At 39.6% G+C, this 17,581-nt stretch overlaps 1 protein-coding gene across 14 annotated transcripts in view; it reads right to left on the bottom strand.

Moving 5' to 3' along the window:
- ppip5k1a (diphosphoinositol pentakisphosphate kinase 1a) overlaps positions 1–17,365 on the bottom strand; it is a 33,564-nt gene extending 16,199 nt beyond the window's left edge. For 6 of the 14 annotated variants that reach the window (XM_037247619.1, XM_037247617.1, XM_037247614.1 and 3 more), the window contains exons 1-25: positions 17,291–17,365; positions 15,097–15,581; positions 14,516–14,711; positions 14,251–14,341; positions 14,053–14,138; positions 13,616–13,770; positions 11,679–11,780; positions 8,677–8,838; positions 8,456–8,577; positions 8,255–8,356; positions 7,385–7,471; positions 7,227–7,302; positions 7,042–7,151; positions 6,478–6,563; positions 6,243–6,368; positions 5,570–5,691; positions 5,042–5,224; positions 4,817–4,958; positions 4,334–4,557; positions 3,364–3,491; positions 3,169–3,283; positions 2,978–3,085; positions 2,081–2,209; positions 1,856–1,996; positions 553–646 (exon numbers count right to left, since the gene is read on the bottom strand). In XM_037247619.1, the coding sequence (XP_037103514.1) occupies positions 553–646; positions 1,856–1,996; positions 2,081–2,209; positions 2,978–3,085; positions 3,169–3,283; positions 3,364–3,491; positions 4,334–4,557; positions 4,817–4,958; positions 5,042–5,224; positions 5,570–5,691; positions 6,243–6,368; positions 6,478–6,563; positions 7,042–7,151; positions 7,227–7,302; positions 7,385–7,471; positions 8,255–8,356; positions 8,456–8,577; positions 8,677–8,838; positions 11,679–11,780; positions 13,616–13,770; positions 14,053–14,138; positions 14,251–14,341; positions 14,516–14,711; positions 15,097–15,267 (3,058 nt within the window). In that variant the 5' untranslated portion in view covers positions 15,268–15,581; positions 17,291–17,365. The remainder of the gene's footprint in view (positions 1–552; positions 647–1,855; positions 1,997–2,080; positions 2,210–2,977; positions 3,086–3,168; positions 3,284–3,363; positions 3,492–4,333; positions 4,558–4,816; positions 4,959–5,041; positions 5,225–5,569; positions 5,692–6,242; positions 6,369–6,477; positions 6,564–7,041; positions 7,152–7,226; positions 7,303–7,384; positions 7,472–8,254; positions 8,357–8,455; positions 8,578–8,676; positions 8,839–11,678; positions 11,781–13,615; positions 13,771–14,052; positions 14,139–14,250; positions 14,342–14,515; positions 14,712–15,096; positions 15,582–17,290) is intronic. The other 8 variants (XM_037247621.1, XM_037247618.1, XM_037247616.1 and 5 more) reach the window with 3 other exon arrangements.
- Positions 17,366–17,581: the final 216 nt, after the last annotated feature.

Below are 17,581 nucleotides of genomic sequence, written 5' to 3' on the forward strand. Positions count from 1 at the left end.
AAAACGTGTGGATTTTGCTGCTTAATCCACAAACACAAATTCAGAATGCCATATTTAGACTAAATAAGTCTTGCAAGTTTATGTATTAGTTGTACTATGTTCATCTTGTTTTCAATTGTCAATTATTTGACTGGTTCTTTTATTACAAACAAAATATTTAGGTTTCATTACCTGACATGTTTCAGCTAACACTCTGATGAAGGCGGAAGTGATAGCCGAAACATGTCAGGTAATGAAACCTAAATATTTTGTTTGTGATAAAAGAACCAGTAAAATGAGTTTATATATTGTTAAAGTTTGATCATTATTCTCATATTTCCCTCAGTGTAAATGAATTGGCCACACCAATTTCTTTTACCTGACAGGAGGCTCATAACTGCTCTACGCATATTGTTATTTAGTGTAGTGTAACAATGTAAATGTTGATTCAGAACAATTGGTGTAGTATCCTGAGCAAAGATTTCCAAATAAATGACAAAAAAAACAAAACAAAACTGATTCCTCTCCTGCATCATCTATCCACATGCATCTTAAAAGCAACGTGATACTTACCTAACCCACTTTGTTTAATCTCAGGCGACTGACGAGAGCAAAACGAGAAGAGACGATAACTTCCTACTTTGGATGATGACGTCTCTGACAGGACCTGGCGGGAAATTCATTTTCAAGACATTCAATGAAATATTCCTGTCACCAATGGTGGCTATAAATTTGAGCAGAGGAGGCCTACAAACACATTTTGGGATAGAAGTGTGTCAAAATGTTATATATCCAAATTGATATACTGTATATATTCAGATTCTATTTTTCTTTAAAATTACATGAAATGAATGGTAATGTTCTGTTCATTTATTTTATATTGACCAAATGAATAAAAATAAATAAATAAATAATACACTTCACAATATTGGTAGTACAACCACTTTAAGGAATTCCGCAAAATGGGGGCATGCTTCAAGAGAACACAAACGGAATGGCTGTGTGTATGGTTGAATGAGAGACTTTGATGGTGTTGATAAAGGCAACATATAAGTGCACACCATTGACATTTACCATTCCTACCCTGTGAAATAAATAAGGGCATGATACACATACACATGTTTACCACCCAAATTTTTGAGAAAAAGCAAGTCCGCAAAAGGTGAACCGCGATATAGCAAGGGAAGACTGAACTGTAATATTTCTGTTTTTGGTGGTGATGAATTTGTCACCCCAAGAAACACATTTAGTGCAATTAATGACATTTTGGTCTCAGGTGAATACATTCATTATGTCAAAGATTTATAAAGCAAGCATCGCAGAGAACCGCAAAGCTCTCAGCCAGTAGTCATTGGATTTCAAACTGTTCCGCGGCCTGGCCAAGAGTCAAATAGGACAAATACGATCCGAGGGGCTGACCAAGAGCCAGTCACTCAAAGAAGTCATGCCATGTCATGTCACCAAACACTGACAATCTATTAACGCTACATTTCCCCGTGTCAGCAAGGGTTCTTGAAGTGCAGTGACAATTGGTTCTGACCTCTTCCAGAGCAGCTTTTCAGGTTTACTAAATTTTCAAAATTTAAAATGTGAAGTAATGCAGGATGGGCAGACATACGAGTGATTCTCTAAAAGTGTAGTCCAATTGCATGGTCAAACGCTGACTCACTGAGTCAATATTGTATTCTAATCAATCACCAGATTTCACTGCTTACAATATCGCAGAGATAAAATAAACGACTACAATTTGTGCTGTCATTTGTATGTTGAGAAGTGAAAAATAGCCGTTCTGGCAACTTTTCGTCCAGCAAATCTCAGAGGATACTAGTGTGATTATTAACAATTAACAATAATTCACAATATGTGTACAACGAACCTCCATAGATCCAGTTTTATGATTTCGTATAAGTGGTGATCTCCTCTGTATGGTGATAGGCTCAGACAGCGGTACAGCTCTGTCCGTCTCATCGCGTGAGAGGTCCTCCAAACTTCCTGGGTCTGTCTGGTTTTGTCCATTCTGAATGAGAAACAAAAAGTGAGCACGACATTATCTGCAAATGACCACCATCTACTGTAGTTGCAAGGAATGATTGCACTGTACCTGTCGTGCTACCTCTGCCGAAGCTGGCCTAAAGCCAAAGCCAGTGGGTGCATTCGCTTCTTCCTCAACACCTTTAACCCCTGGACTAAAGTGAAGCTCCACATGGAAGCGTTCCTCTGAGGCGAGATCCTTTAAAGAATAAAGTACAATATATAATACTGCCATTACAGGTACATTATATAATACTACCATTATGCACAGATTAAAAGGAGCTGTATCATACCATTTTAAAATTTCAACAGTTAAATATTGACCTATATGATTGTATATTACATTTGGCAATTCATCTATCGTAACTAAATTCAAAATCTTATAATAAATGTTCCCTAGAATTATACCAGTGTAGAAAAAGTGTGTTAAGAATTTATTCCCACTCCGACCCCCCCTTCTGTCAGAATAATGGTTGTGCTTTACATGCCACCAATAGAGACTGATGCCATTCTAGATTTATTATTTTCCTGGTATGCATGCAAATGTTTGAGCAGACTTTGATAATCGTGCCACATTTTCATAATGACAGAGCGATAAGAACACAGCATTGCGTTTATACAGACACTAACCCATTTGTCTGAAGTTATCACTTGAAGATCAAATCACACTTTACGACCAATTAATGTTGAAACCCTGGTAATTCCAAAGGGTTTGCAAACTTTTTCTTACAAGTACAGCGATCCCGACGATCGCGAATTAGCATCTTGCCGCTAACTCGTTAGCCTGCCCAGTACTTCTTGTTGGTGACCGTACTTCGCGGATTTCACTTATCGCAGGTGGTTTTTGGAACCAATTATCCGCGATAAACGAGGGATTACTGTATATATTGCGCTCTTATTAATTTACATTTTTGCTGCTGTTGATCTTGGTTAACGATAATGAATGATAATAACTACAAAATGTCACCTTATTGTTGTCCTCATAAAGCATAATGACAATCTGAGTCATGTAGTTGAGTTCAGAAACGGCACAAAGGTAATCCATAGCACGATTCCACTGCTGGTCTTTCTCTTCCTTTGACAAAAAAAGACAAAAATTGTTTTAGTGTGACCTGCTTGAATATACATAGTTGACTATCAAAGAGATTCACATCTTACATCAAGTAAACCACCATAACGGAAAATACTCAGCAGAGAGTGGACGTGACTTTCACTGGTGAAATATAGACGTGTCCTCACATGTCGTCCAGGCGACATGACTCCGCGGGAATATCTAGAAACAAGATCCGCCAGTTAATCCAAAACATTCTCAGCTGTCCTTTATAGATTTGTGCCCATCATCATTTGACTCACAGAGGGTGAAGCTTGTTGACAGACTCATCCTCATGAGTCCTCTGAAGGTCAAGCTGAATCTTTCTGACCAGTGGAAGGCAGTAGGCATATGCAATGTCCAGCTTCTCAGCTTTATTTATGCCATATTCCTACAACAACAAAACAACATTGATATAGTCAGGATGAGCTGATGAAATAATGTCCTGGCACTTGAAGTACAAAGGCTCAAATTTCTGCAGTTTGTAGTGTAACCGAAATTGATCTGAAAAAAATAGATAAATGAACTAAAAATCCTTCAAAGCTATTTTTGGATGGAGGCTATGTTTTCTGCTGCCCATCTTCAAAAAGACCAAATTTCAGCTAGCTGAAAAGCAGCAACTAAATGGTTTGAGCTGTTAATTTTGACTCTATCCAACATTTATTTTGAATGGTCAAGAGAAGAATGCTATCCACCAGAGGTAAGAGTCCAAAGTTAATTTTAGGGTTGATTTGAAGGTTTCAGTTGATTGTTTTGAATTTGAATGGCAACAGTGCCAAGGATTCAAATAAAATACACATTCATCTCAATGGGAAAATGTGTTTAGAGAAATCAAAACTTGTTAATAGGATTTTTTTTTTTTTTTTTTTTAATTGAGTGCACATTCACTTATCTGACTGGTTACAGTTTAACGTACTGCTTCTTAGACTTAGATTCAACTTTATTCATCCTTTGGGATTGCTCCCTCAGAAAATTCTGGTTGCAGTTGCTCACACAGAAATAGTACAAGAGTACTTGTACGTATTGCACATGAGTAAGAAGTAAAGAGGAGAGTCATAAATAAAGCGCATAGCAATAAACAAAGTGTTGCGTAAGAAATAAATAATAACAACAATAATAATAATAATAATCTCTAACTCTTCTCTTTTTCTTTCTATAGTTTCAACAAAAAGATTAACTTCTATTTTTCTCTTTGACACAATTAGTATTACAGGATTGTTTACTCTGATTTACCTGTGGGATGACAATGTCAGCCAAAGCACGAGAAAGTCTGAACAACTCCAGTGTGTCTTCCAAACCCAGAGTAGAATTATGAATGACATCATATTTTACACAGTCGTAAATGTCAGGTATTTTACTGATGTCATAACGGCCATTCTTCATGCGGAAGTCTCTCTCAAGTTTGGACCAGCGCTGCAACATCAGCTCTAGTGTTTCACTGTGGTAAAGTTGTAAGTCTGAGGATGGCAAGCACAGAAGACATGCTGGTTACTAATGCACACAATTTCCAAAATTATTGCTGTTGCCTAAGTTGGAGGCAAGCCAATTGAAAGATTTAAAAAATGACAACTCAAATCTGACTTGAGTGAAGTCATATGACTCGAGTCCCCAATCTCTGTCGCACATATATCCTCCATCTCTGATACACGTGCCAAAATGTTTTTTTCTTGTAAAGATGAAATTTTAGATTAATTCATGAATAATTGAACGACTCACCTGCTGACTTGGGATCTTCCATTCTTTTGCGAATCTGTGCGGTAAGGCTTTGAATGAGGGCGTAAACCTGGTCACATGTGGCCACTGGGTTCTGCACTATTTTCATAGAATTCACCAATGATGCACTACATGTTGGGGCCAGCTGTCACAAACAGAATCACACACACATCAATATTACATCAGTCATTACACCAAACTCGTTAATAGTCATGGTGGGCAACTCACCCTGTCATAGTCTTCATCAATGAAGTCCCTGTCCTTTTGTAGAATCTCATGGAGTCTGGCTTTAACTCTGTGCTGACAGCCACTGAGCGAGTCGCTGTCACTATCCAACAGCCCGTTCATGTTAGCACTTTTCACCATCTGCACCAGAATGGGAGTCAGCTCACCTTCCAAGGCAAGCAAACCCTGCTCAATCACACACACACAAAACATATGGTTATTCACTCGCCCGTTGACCATCAAATTACCAAACAAAGACTATGGGAGCATGCACACACTTGATGCGTTTGGCGTATGTCAGCTAAAGTGTGGCTTAATTTTGTTAATATAATGGGCCAATTGCTTCATTTGGAATAAGATTATGATAGATACATGGTGCAGATGCGAAGGAGCTCCCATCTATGATGTGCTAGCTCCAGCAATAACTGGCCTAATAAAAGAAAGACATCTAAAAATGTTACTTGTCTGAACAAAAGAATCAGCAATGTAAAAGAAAGACTGCAAAAGCATAACTACGGCATTTTCTGGTACCTTTGCAAAAGCTGCAGCAGTCATCTGCACTCTGCCTTCATCAGATGCATATATCTTAAGGTCATGTCTGTAGGTGCTATGCAACCGCAGCAACCCACATCCGGGAAAGCCAGCATAGTCTCCTAGAAGAACAATAGATCCGAAACAGTTTTAGCATTAAGGCAAGGCTTAATATAAATACATAAATTATAGGGCGCAATCAATATAGATTTTTGAGGCACATGCCAATTTTGGGAAGAAAACATTATTGTTACTCATACTAATACCGTAATTTTCGGACTATAAGTCGCGGTTTTTTTTCATAGTTTGGGTGGGGGGGCGACTTATACTCAGGAGCGATTTATATACATATATATGAGGTTTTTTCACTTTTTTGGGCATTTTATGGCTGGTGCGACTTATACTCCGGTGCGACTTATAGTCCGAAAATTACGGTACTATGACTCCATTATTAAAAGGGTGGTTGGTTAATTCATTCATTTCTAAAATTCTATATAATTTTTTTATTATTTGTGATTTTGAAAAGCAATTTCTGACAATGGTATAAGGCAATATCTTTTTCTTGGAAAGTACGACTATACTTGAGTTCAAAAGTAAACAAAAATAAAAAACTACCCAGAGTGCATTTCCAGTTTTCAATTAAAAACACGAAATAGACTGCTTTGTATCTTACCTTGTCCTCCAGGGTACATACAGCGAAAAGCCCTTCCAAGCTCTTCAGCTTGCACCCTTCCAGCAGGTGTAAGCTCTCCTCCCCACTTCAGTACAAGCAGCAGTGATGGACCTTCCTTTCGTGTGTCTGTCACAAAAGAACAACAAAAAATAAATCGTCTATTTTCCCCTGCAGCATGTTTTTTTTCTTTTTTAAGTTTCTTAGATATGCTTATTTTCAGTTGTTTAGTACATGCCTTCTTCTTCACTCGAGGTTTTGGGCTGCCCATAGGGCAAGTAAGTCAGCTGCACTTTCCTGTTGATCCCAGAGAAGTGTCCATACCTTTAATTGTAGAAAAATATGACAATTGAGGAATCATAAAAATAAATGACTACCAAATGCTTCTTGTAATGTTGTTCCTGCAAATACAGTGAATATAAAAAGTCTACACACCCCTGTTCGAAAATCTTGGATGCTTCCCCTCTTACGTAGATTTTTTTTTTTTTTTTTAAACTTTCCGGTATTTATAAAAAATGAAATAAAAAAAATAAAAAACTAGTGTGTTAATATACTACATTTTCAGCCATCAATAAATACACTGATGCTTTCACTGGCACCCCCACCATGACAGAAAAGGAAAAATAATCAAAGTGGGGAAAAAACAGGAATAAAATCATTGAGAGAGAGCGAGCGTGAGCGAGAGATACTTTTATAAGTGGGGATAAACCGCCAAATGTTTTTCCAAAAAAGGGGTCTGCTCCCAAAACACCTTTTTTTAAAATGCATGATAATGAACGAAGAAAAGTGACCAATCACTTACATTTCGAGAACAGTTTTTAGCTGCTCAAGTTTGGACTTCTTCTCTTCTATCTCACAGTCACTCTGCTGGCCCAGGTCTGCTAACAACTGCCGTGTGATGTCCAGCACCTCCTGTTGCGGTTCACAAACCAAGCGGCATCAATTTACACCAAGTTAAACACACAACAATTGCAGACGACTTATTACCTGCAGTTGCTTGGGTTTCTTCAGTTTTAATTTCCCAGTTTTGTACCCTCCATATTTTTCAAATAGGTCAAAAAACCTATGTAAATAACAAATACAGACTTTATTTGATCCAATGGGCGTAAAATATCGTTTCTGCAGTAGAAAGGTTACCAACTTACATGGGGTTGCGAACTTCCATCTTCATCTTCTGCTTTGGTGTTCTGTCTCCATGTCGGATGACAGCTATCACACAGCGCAATTCCATCCTTGAATGTCAAAATATAAACTGACTATTAGATTAGTAATATCAAATCATTTAAAAATGCTGCTGGATACTGCTTTCTCAAAAGAAATGCACCGAATAAGAATTAACAGGGAATCTGTTGGATGTCATTTTCCACCAGTTATTCATACAGGTTATATATAGCTTTGATAACATCTTAGACACTAATTCTGAAAGAATAGTCGTAAAGAAAGTACATACTTAAATATACTCATCACTTGTGTGAGAGTGCAGAATATCCTTGCAGCTTTTGAGCCTATGACTGTTCAAGCACAGATGCTTTGCTCATCAGGTTAAAATGCAAAATCCTATGGCAAAGCTGCCGACCAATTGAAATTCACTTCCAGAATAATAGCTCTAAAATTTCATATTTTCTCAATTCTGGCACGAACATTACCGGGACGATCATCGCAATATATGACCATGATTTTGTTTTCATGCTGGTCTCATCAGCTACAGCTACGTGGCAACTAGCAAGACCAACATAAATCCACACGATACATGCTGATATGAATAAATCGGGCTAACGTTTGACTCATCTGCTAGCTTCTACTGATCATGAATATCAGTAATCGTCAACATTACGATAATGCAGCAGCGATCAGTGATTCCCATAACAAAATATGGGCAGTCCGTAGCAGCTTTGCGGTGTCTTTAAATTGAGAAATTACACTGAACACAGCTACAAAATAAAAATTAGCTAAACTAAAATTATGCTATTAAAATAGCATACTATGTATAAAACTACAGTACTCCTAGTACTCACATGGTCCCTGAAGTAGTGGGAACAATTGGAATGTCCTCTGCTTCAGTAGGAATGGACCACGGAATCTGAAACTGTGGCGCTAGCTCACGCATCACAATATTCCTTTAACAAAACAAAAAAACAAAGGAAAACAATAAGACAAAATGTTCTGGTCAAATACGAATACAAAACACACAATTAATTCAACACGCAGACTGTTACCCTAGGATCTTAGCGCAGTCATCGTAGTATTTCATAGAGTTCTTCACAAAACTGAAACCGTTGACGTCGCACACATAGGAGTGCCCATTGGCTCGAAGAAGGTCAAAACCACAAACAGTTTGCTACAAATGAATAGTGAAAGAGAGAAACACTTGTATTTTTAATGATTAAAGGTATAGTAACAGTGTTGAACAGAAAACAGCAGCAAAGGCTTTGCTTACCTTGAAGGCTAAACAGACTTTCCGGGCGACCAGTTTCTCCATGGCTGACAGCATGACAGGGTAACGAACCTCCTTGCCCTCGCTGTCACGCTCTACTTTCCCGTCCAGCGCAGGTGACTTTCTCGCTTCGGCATGAGCATAGTCAGGACCCACAGTATAGACCTGGAGTACAAGACAGACTACTAATCTAGTGATGCTCATGGAAAATACACTGGCTTCTAGAATTCCCAAGCAATTCTCTGAAAAACTCTGAAACTTAATGTGAAGTGAAGAAAATGTGCAAATGTTTGGTATTTTGCTGACTTTGGTGGTAGATTAAGATAATACAGTGATCCCTCGTTTTTCGCGGGAGATGCGTTCCAGAACCATCCGCGAAAAACAGAAATCCACAAAGTAGAAAAGGTTAGTTATCTAGAAATTTAAACACCGCTGTGTTGAAATTTCCAACACAGTGTTTCTTGTTGGCCGCTAGAGGGTGTATTGTAAGTTAGTTAAAAGTATGGTTTACCTTGCAAAGCAATGCAAAGTGTCGATCTTCGGAATTGCCACACTACACTAACCGGGGGACATCATGCATAGCAAAACCAAAGTGAGTCATGGTTGCGCATGAATCTCCTGTTGCATTGTGGTCCAGTACACAATAATAAAGTTTTTTTTAAACCCTCCCCAATACCTTTATGCTACATAAACCTTTCCCTTCCCTTAATAACCATTCCCACACTGGTCTGCGCATGTACAGTAATCCCTCGCTATATCACGGTTCACCTTTCACGGCCTCGTTGCTTCACAAATTTTTTCTCATAATGCATTGTGTTATGGCTTCGGAAGAAAAAGACACTACAGAGCGGAGTCAGGCCGCAGAGGCGCACTACGTAGTACGTACGTTGTATTGATGATTGAAATTATTATTTTACTGTAGTTATCTGGAAGAAAGTGTTTACTTCTCTTTGTTAAACAAACGCTTGGGCCTGAAAACAAGTTTTGTCCTTTGGTTTCAATGTTATATAAAGGTTTCGACTTCACGGATTTCACCTATCACGGGTTCTTTTCGGAACCCCAGCGAAAAACGAGGGATTACTGTATTGTACCTTTACAGTAAATAAAAAACACACACATAATATTGTTGCGTGTCCCAACTCCTCCTGTGCCCTTGTTGGTGCTTCTTCCCTTGCGCGTGGCTGGCTGCTGTCCCGACTCCTGGACAGCAGTGCTTTTTTTCCTACGTGCGCGGCTGCACATCCAGCGCTTGTCCTCAGGCAAACACATTGCTCAGAGGCACGCCCCGTGCGATCAGGGCTCATTGCCAATGTCCCTACCCTTGACGGCATTGCTTTTTTCTTACCCCACCCTTGTCGCGGTCCCTACTGTTTCTGCACAGTGGTGCATTTTTCCTTCATGCACAGCTCTGTCACGTCTCCGCTTTCGCCCTGCTGGCCGGCTGACGCGCCCTCCGCGCTAGACCTCAGGGATGCGCGTTGCCAATACGAAACTGTGCGTGCTAATTGGCGCTAATCGCCACCACCTGTCCCGTGTTACCCGCTGATTAGGCCATGTATATAGACACCGTTCGCCAGTCAGTCCTTGCTGTTTCGTCTGCTTTGTCACACACAGCCTGCCATCCGATTGCTGTTTGCCTGACCCGCTATGTAACGTGATGCCACCACGAAGCATGACGCGAGCTTGCTGACCGGCTCGTCAGTCGTCTCGTGCACCCGTTCTGGTGGTGTTCTATCCTGCCTTTTCCCCTAAATAAACAGTATGTGTTGCACATGGTTGTCCTGCTTTGTTCGTGCGCTTGTCCGAAGTGACACACATTGCTCAGTGGCACACCCTGCACTATCAGCTTGTATTTAAACGCCGTACTCCCGTCAATTATAAACCTGCAAAGTAGGGCATTCGTGAAAGGTGAAGCGCGAAGTGGCGAGGGATCACCGTCCTAGCTTTGTTTTTCTTTATTTTTTTTTATTATGAATTAAAAAAATTCTATGCAGGATAACCGATGCATTTTGAAGACTTAATTACCGTATTTTCCGCCCTAAAAGGCGCACCGGATTATAAGGCGCACCTTCAATGAACGGCCCATTTTAAAACTTTGTCCATATATAAGGCGCACCGGATTATAAGGCGCATAAAATAGAAGCTATACTGCAACAAACTGAGGTTGACTAGGGTTGCGGTATGCATCCACTAGCCAATAACCAACGAGCCCTCTGTAAACAATCGCGTTTCTCAAACGATCTCCTATAAAATGATCGGAACTGACTAAAGTTCGATCTAATGCATTGGTACTACTTACCTATGTTTCCCTTCCATAGCGATCCGTAGATTTACTCGAAACATTAACAGAGCAGCCTATTTTGACATGAAATAGCCTGGTACGTATAGCAGCTATCGTTATAGCATTAGCCATCCGCAAAGTCCCACGAGCCTCAGCTCGCAATCTCCCATGAGCCTCAGCAAAGTGTAAACAATCGCGTTTCTCAAACGATCTCCTATAAAATGATCGGAACTGATTAAAGTTCGATCTAACGCATTGGTACTACTTACCTATGTTTCCCTTCCATATCGATCCGTAGATTTACTCGAAACATTAACGGAGCAGCCTATTTTGAAATGAAATAGCCTCGCGGGTACAACAGCTATTCGGTGACGCCCCCTGACTACAGTTACCGTAATGTTGGGAAGCGATGCGACCTTGTAATTTACTAGTCGTACTAAAACGTATTGAAACATTTTGGCAGAGCACTGTGTGTACACAGTATGGATCAACAAATTCATCAATTGAGCCATATATAAGGCGCACTGGACTATAAGGCGCACTGTCGGCTTTTGAGAAAAGTTTAGGTTTTTAGGTGCGCCTTTTAGGGCGGAAAATACGGTATATGAAATTGACAGCTAACCCCATTGGCACACACAAATCCCTTGACTGTTAAATCTCTATTGTCTTATCCAGACCTTTTCTATACGGATTTAAAAAAATGTTTTAAAAAAAAACACATTACCTTGACATCTGTACCATCTGTTGGCATAAACTCTTCATAGATATAAGAGCCAGTCTTCCTCACATTGCTCTCTGGTGAGTACACACTGCTTCTGCTCCCAATCTAGACATGTCAAAAAGTTGATGTTAAACAATGTCAACATTTATGCGCACTTCATAATTTATAGTGAGCGAAACACTGAATGTTTTACAGGCACTGATCTGCAATAAACTCAGAAGAATACAGTTAAGATATTTTTCACAATAGAATGCGTCGTATAATGTTTGAATTAATAATTACATTACACTAATCACCCTTCTTTCCCAAAATCTGCAGGCAAAAGTAATGCGTTTGCGTTCTACGGTACTGTGTTGTGAATTTAGAGTGCGCTAAATCCGCCAGTCCTGTGCAGCAAAGGGGTTGTTCCATGCCAAATCACCCCAAAGATAACCTGAAAAGCCCTGCTCTGACTTGCCTAAAATTTGAGGTTTAGTGTTGTGCCATGACTATCAACATATACACCAAGTTTCATGAAAATCCAAATTTGCTTGGTCAAACCCACTGAGCGATTTGGCATGGAACAACCCAAAGTTATCAGCTTATACTGCAGGCACAATACATGGTAAGTTTCGGTTGCTGCATTATAGTGGTGAATCAGTGACTAAAAAAAAAAGTGATTAGCTCGGGTTGCAAAGCCTGAACCCCAATATGGCAGTGGGTTATTTCGTCCATCCTTTCTTCCCTATTGCATGTGGCTGTCTTTCGATCAACAGATGCTATTCTAATCCTGACTTCTATTTTTATTCTATTTACCCAGGTCTTACGGCCAGCACTAATTTGAGTTAGCTTGCACCAACAGAAGCTGTGTAAATGGTATTATTCCCAGTTGGTGTACAATCCAAGTAATCACCAGGTCTGACCCTGCTTGGATCAGAAAAGTTCAGGCATTCTCAGAGTAGTACTGTATGGCAGCAAAAGTTGAATATTACTGTGTTACTTAAATAAAAATGGAGATGTTCTCGGAGGTAGAACTAGTGTTACAAATTGTTTTCCTAATATATCAGCAGCGCTGATATTTCTGGAGGGTAACGTACTCATGGATGAAATTAGATCTAAAGGACCCAGTCCAAACAACTCATCACACTGAAAGGTTAACTCTAAGAGTGAGGCTGGAGAGGGCTTGCTGGTAAGTTTACAGATCTGCCAGGCTGTGAAAATGTGGCCATTCAGATAAAAAATAAAAGAGGTCTTTTGTTGAAATTAAGAAGCTGGGGAACAGTTACAGAAGTACAAATGAAATTTCCAACTACCGCATTTTCCAGACTATAAGTCGCACCAGCCATAAAATGCATATAAAGAAGAAAAAGACAAATTAAGCCAGGCCTGTTTACAATAGTGGGCTGTAAGCGCATTCCTACAGATAAACTTGTGAAATCAAGTTACTCACAATGGCTACAATCTTAATTGAACTTTCTTTGTCACTCATTTGTCTGCTTTTGTTTGCATCGCATTGCTAAGGTTTTAAAGTTGTTCCACCTGTACAATAACCTACCTCCTTTTTGCAGCAACAAGTACAAGACCAGGAATATTTCTAAACTCATTAATGAATTGATTTATTTTTATTAAATACGAAGGTTTAATGGTTTTATCAAGTTCTACTTTCTGCAAGTTTTTGCCCCTAAATTTCGTTGTTAAAAAAAAAAATACTGAAGGGCAACATATTGTAAAACAGTCAAATGTTATCTTTAATTCATATATCTATTGGAAGTGATGAAAAAAATAAGATAATAGAGTACGTATGTGTTTTTTACAATCCGTTGATTAATCAGTAATTGTTTTAATATTCTTTCAAATATCAGCATTGGCCTTGAAAAAATTCATATCGGTTAGATAGATAGATTGATTGATAGCTAGTTAGCACAACACCTTTAAGATACATGAAGGTTAGGAGACCAGACCTTTCTGAAGAGACGTTGGCTTCCACCACCGGCAGAAGTAGGGTAATAGATGTAGACATTGTGGTCCTCAGCACAGACGGGCTTCTCAACAAAAGGCTTCTGGAATATTTCTCCATTCACCTCCACATGGTCCTCTCCTTCCACCAGGTTACACTCTGGAGACATCACAGCAAATGTTTTTGTTTGCAAGCTAGTTTTTTTTTGTTTTTCATAAGAACCTCACCATCTAAGCCAGGGGTGGCCAACCAGTCAGAGACTAAGAGCCACATTTTTTACTGTGTTACCGCAAAGAGCCACATCATACACATGAGAGCACACATGAACATCAATGCCCCGCCCCCCCCTGCTAACCCTAACTTTACTTTTCACTTTCCACATTCTACTTTTCCTAATGTTAACTGTTTTAAACATAATGCCAATGTGAGCTCATTACTAACCATCTGGTTTATCTGGGTCACGATTCAGCACAGCATAGCGTGGCAGATCAATCCCTTCCTCTTGCAGAATGCGATATACTTCTCTCCTGCCAAAAATGTGATAGCAGGTCAAAAAAAAAGATTCAATTGCATCCTCAATGCTATTTATTTGGTAAAGCATGATTCAAACAACACTGGCAAAGAGTTGAAAAGCTGTACCTGTCCTGTATGTAGTACTGCATGTTGAGGTCGTTGATGAGCAGAGGATTTCTAAGTTTGGCATAGCTCACAGCTTTATCCAGCGGAAATCCTGGTTTGCAAACAGAAAAAAAATTAACAATCGGCTTCATTCATTATTGCATAAATATGCAAAATGTTAATTGTGATTTAACAGTTTGTGTTCAAGGCACATAAGTCTCATCATACAACTGTTTTTTTTATAATTCGAAGGGCCTGTGTGCTATTGTATCTGGTGAAGACGCACCTTTGGAGTGAAAAGAGATGAGGCAGTCACACAGAGGCCAGTTTTCCACGGGCTCATTGAGGATGACGTCCTCCGGAAAGATGACAACAGTGATGTACTCAAACCTGCATAGCCTCTCCAGGATCTGGGTCATTGGCTTGGACTTTGACTTCTTCATCATGCAGCATATCCCCACAACAATCTGTTGCTCAAGTGGCTGAACAAGAATGAGAGAGAAGATTTTTTACAATATTTTTATGAATTTATCATACCCCTATATCAAACAACAGTTTAGCACATATTGTGATGATCCACAACTACGTCTTCTGTAAAATATCCATTTGTTTGTGGACAGTAGAGACACGACTCTGCCTACTTGTCTCATCATTTACTGCATGTCCACAATATTGCTTTTAAAACATGGAATCTGTTCAGTCCATTTAAATTGTGATGTAAATAAAAGTCAAGCCTAATCAGAATTGATTTGGTTTAACTTGGCAGTAAAGCGCTTGCTTCTGATTAAAAGTTACGTCATTTATAAATGTAATCAAATATGATTTTATTCAAGAAAATAATTAACATACATCAAGAGCCCTACATTAATCAAGAGTTTGTGTGGAAGTCCTTACAGAGTCTGTGTCTTCGTCGTCCTCATACAGTTCCATGTCTGTTCTTATGCTATCCTCCACGACCTCGCTCTCATCGTCTTCGCAGCCCACGAAGAATCTGGGAGCGCCACACCGGCTCTCGCCCGGGCTGTTGGGCTCGGACATCACAGTCTCCCGCGGCAGCCCACAGCGTCCCACCGCGCCATCGTACACCACCACACCACCGGAGCGCGCCACCGATGGAAGGGCACGAGGCCAGAGGACACAAAGGGTTCCACTCTGCCCGAGTGGGACAGCAGGATAGGTGAGGATGGATGCGGAAGAGAAAAATGGGCCTCAAAGATTGGCGTTCAAATCAGTGGCAGGGGACAGACAGTAAGTCTCAATGGTCCTCTGCAACAAAGCTGTCACTGGAATTTGTAAGTGATGATGACATCTATCTCTTGGACTTTCTTTTGTCCATCACAAGGCTGATAGTTCTGTCAGAAAAACAAAAGCAATACATCTTAATAATTTTGTGAAGTCACCTTGGCAGTTTTTCTGGATGCAAGTTCGAACAGAGGCAGGGCTTAAAAAAACAAACGGGTAGGAGTCCGACTTAGCCTTCAAGACTTCTCAATCTTCTGTGCTAAAGCATTTGTCACGGTCTTCTATATTATAACAGATGTCATCTGTGATATTGACACATGCAATTATCTGGTTGCAGGAGACCATGACGCTAGCATCATGTTGCGTCAATATGACACGTTTGCTGAATTCTGTCCAAAAGGCAAAAATTGATAAATTTGCCTTTGTATCTTCCATCATAGTTCTGATGCATCATTTTGGCAGAACCCGTGTAAAGCAGGCAGTGTAACAACAACAAACCTAACTTCTTTGGAACATGAATTTTAAGTACCATACTTTATTTTCGTATCCATGCTGAAAAACATTATCTGCATAGCAATTTGATAGCTTCAGATTTCTCATGTTTAGAAGGGGTTTTTTTGTGGAAAGTTTCTAGTTTCTTGAGTTTGATTTGAATCACGGTAATGGTACCTACTGTCGATACAACACGCCCCTTTTGAGCTGCGTGCTTAAGGCAATGCTTGCTAGCTAAGATGTCTAAGTCATCATATATCATTGGCAGGGAAGAAATGGGTACCATTTTTATAGTCTCCGGTATGACCCGGCCGGGGTTTGAACCCACAACCTCCCAGTCTCAGGGCGGACACTGTGTAGGGGAAATGTTTAATTAATTAATTCCATAATAATGACTGCTCTAGCTGAAGTACTGTATTTTATTACACCCAAACGTTTTTTGTGTTGTTATGGTAAAATAGCGCTGCCAAAATGATAATACGCAAATTAGCTAATGATCATATTATGGGTTGTGAACATTAAGTGAAGTTCCAGTCATCTAATACTTTCTTTTTAAAACTAATAGCGCAATAATCAGTCCCCGTAACTGAAGGAAAACTCAAGCAACATAACTTTCTCCCTGACTATATCTCAGATGAGTTTTAAATTCCACAGAGTAATGACAAAATGACAATACTTCAAGGTTGCTGTGCAGAGATCACATTTGCTTTAAATAACATGACAAGCGCACGAAGAGACATCCAATACGACCATGTTGTATTTTCCATCTGTGTATGCAAACTTAGACATTTACTCGCTGATTCTCTGATTCTGGCAGATTATATCTCGGTTGTTCTCCTATTGGACTTTTTTTTTTTCTTCAAATAATGCAAGTGTTAGCATGCAACAACATCAAAACGACATAATATTTTGCTTTGATGTGAATAATGACGCTGTCGCCTTGATAGACGAGGCAGGGTGACAATTGCTAACGTTGCTGTTGTGACGTCTCTTTGACAAATGCAGGTAGGCTACGCAGATTCATGTATGTGCGAAATTTGTCAGCAATTCATCTTGTCCATAAAAGGCAATCGTCATCATTGCAACCAACTCTCGACAGTCGTTTTAAAAGACAAAGCCCATCACAGTCCAAATTCATATTGTAGGGTAACGCTAATGTTAGCATACGTTAGCATTCGACAGGGTCAAAAATGTAAACATTGATTTCACAAAGCTCTTGTCTGCATCGGAAGCAGATAAATCTGCTAACGTGACTTATGATTATAAATATTAGCATTGGCGAAGGTCAACAATACTTCCTTTACAATATTCAAATTAGAAAACTTACAATGCTGCTGGACCTTTATGCAATAATTGCTTCCTGCCTTGACACTTTGCGTGTGAAACCTATCTTACTTTTTTTTTTTTTTTTCTCGCTACAAAACATAAGAGCAACGTTTAAATTAACCAATAGCAGTTGGGAAGAATTTTAGGGAGGCGTTCCACAGAAAACACAGCAGCCAATAATCAACGACCTAATGGGTATGGCCTCACTCGTGAAGTACGTGGTGGGGCGTTAGCGGCCTCTAGCGTTAGCATTGATTAGAGACCGTGGACCGTGGGGTCATAAAATGTCAAC

The sequence above is a fragment of the Syngnathus acus genome, chromosome 3 (assembly GCF_901709675.1).
Source record: "Syngnathus acus chromosome 3, fSynAcu1.2, whole genome shotgun sequence".
NCBI classification, from domain to species: Eukaryota; Metazoa; Chordata; class Actinopteri; order Syngnathiformes; family Syngnathidae; genus Syngnathus; species Syngnathus acus.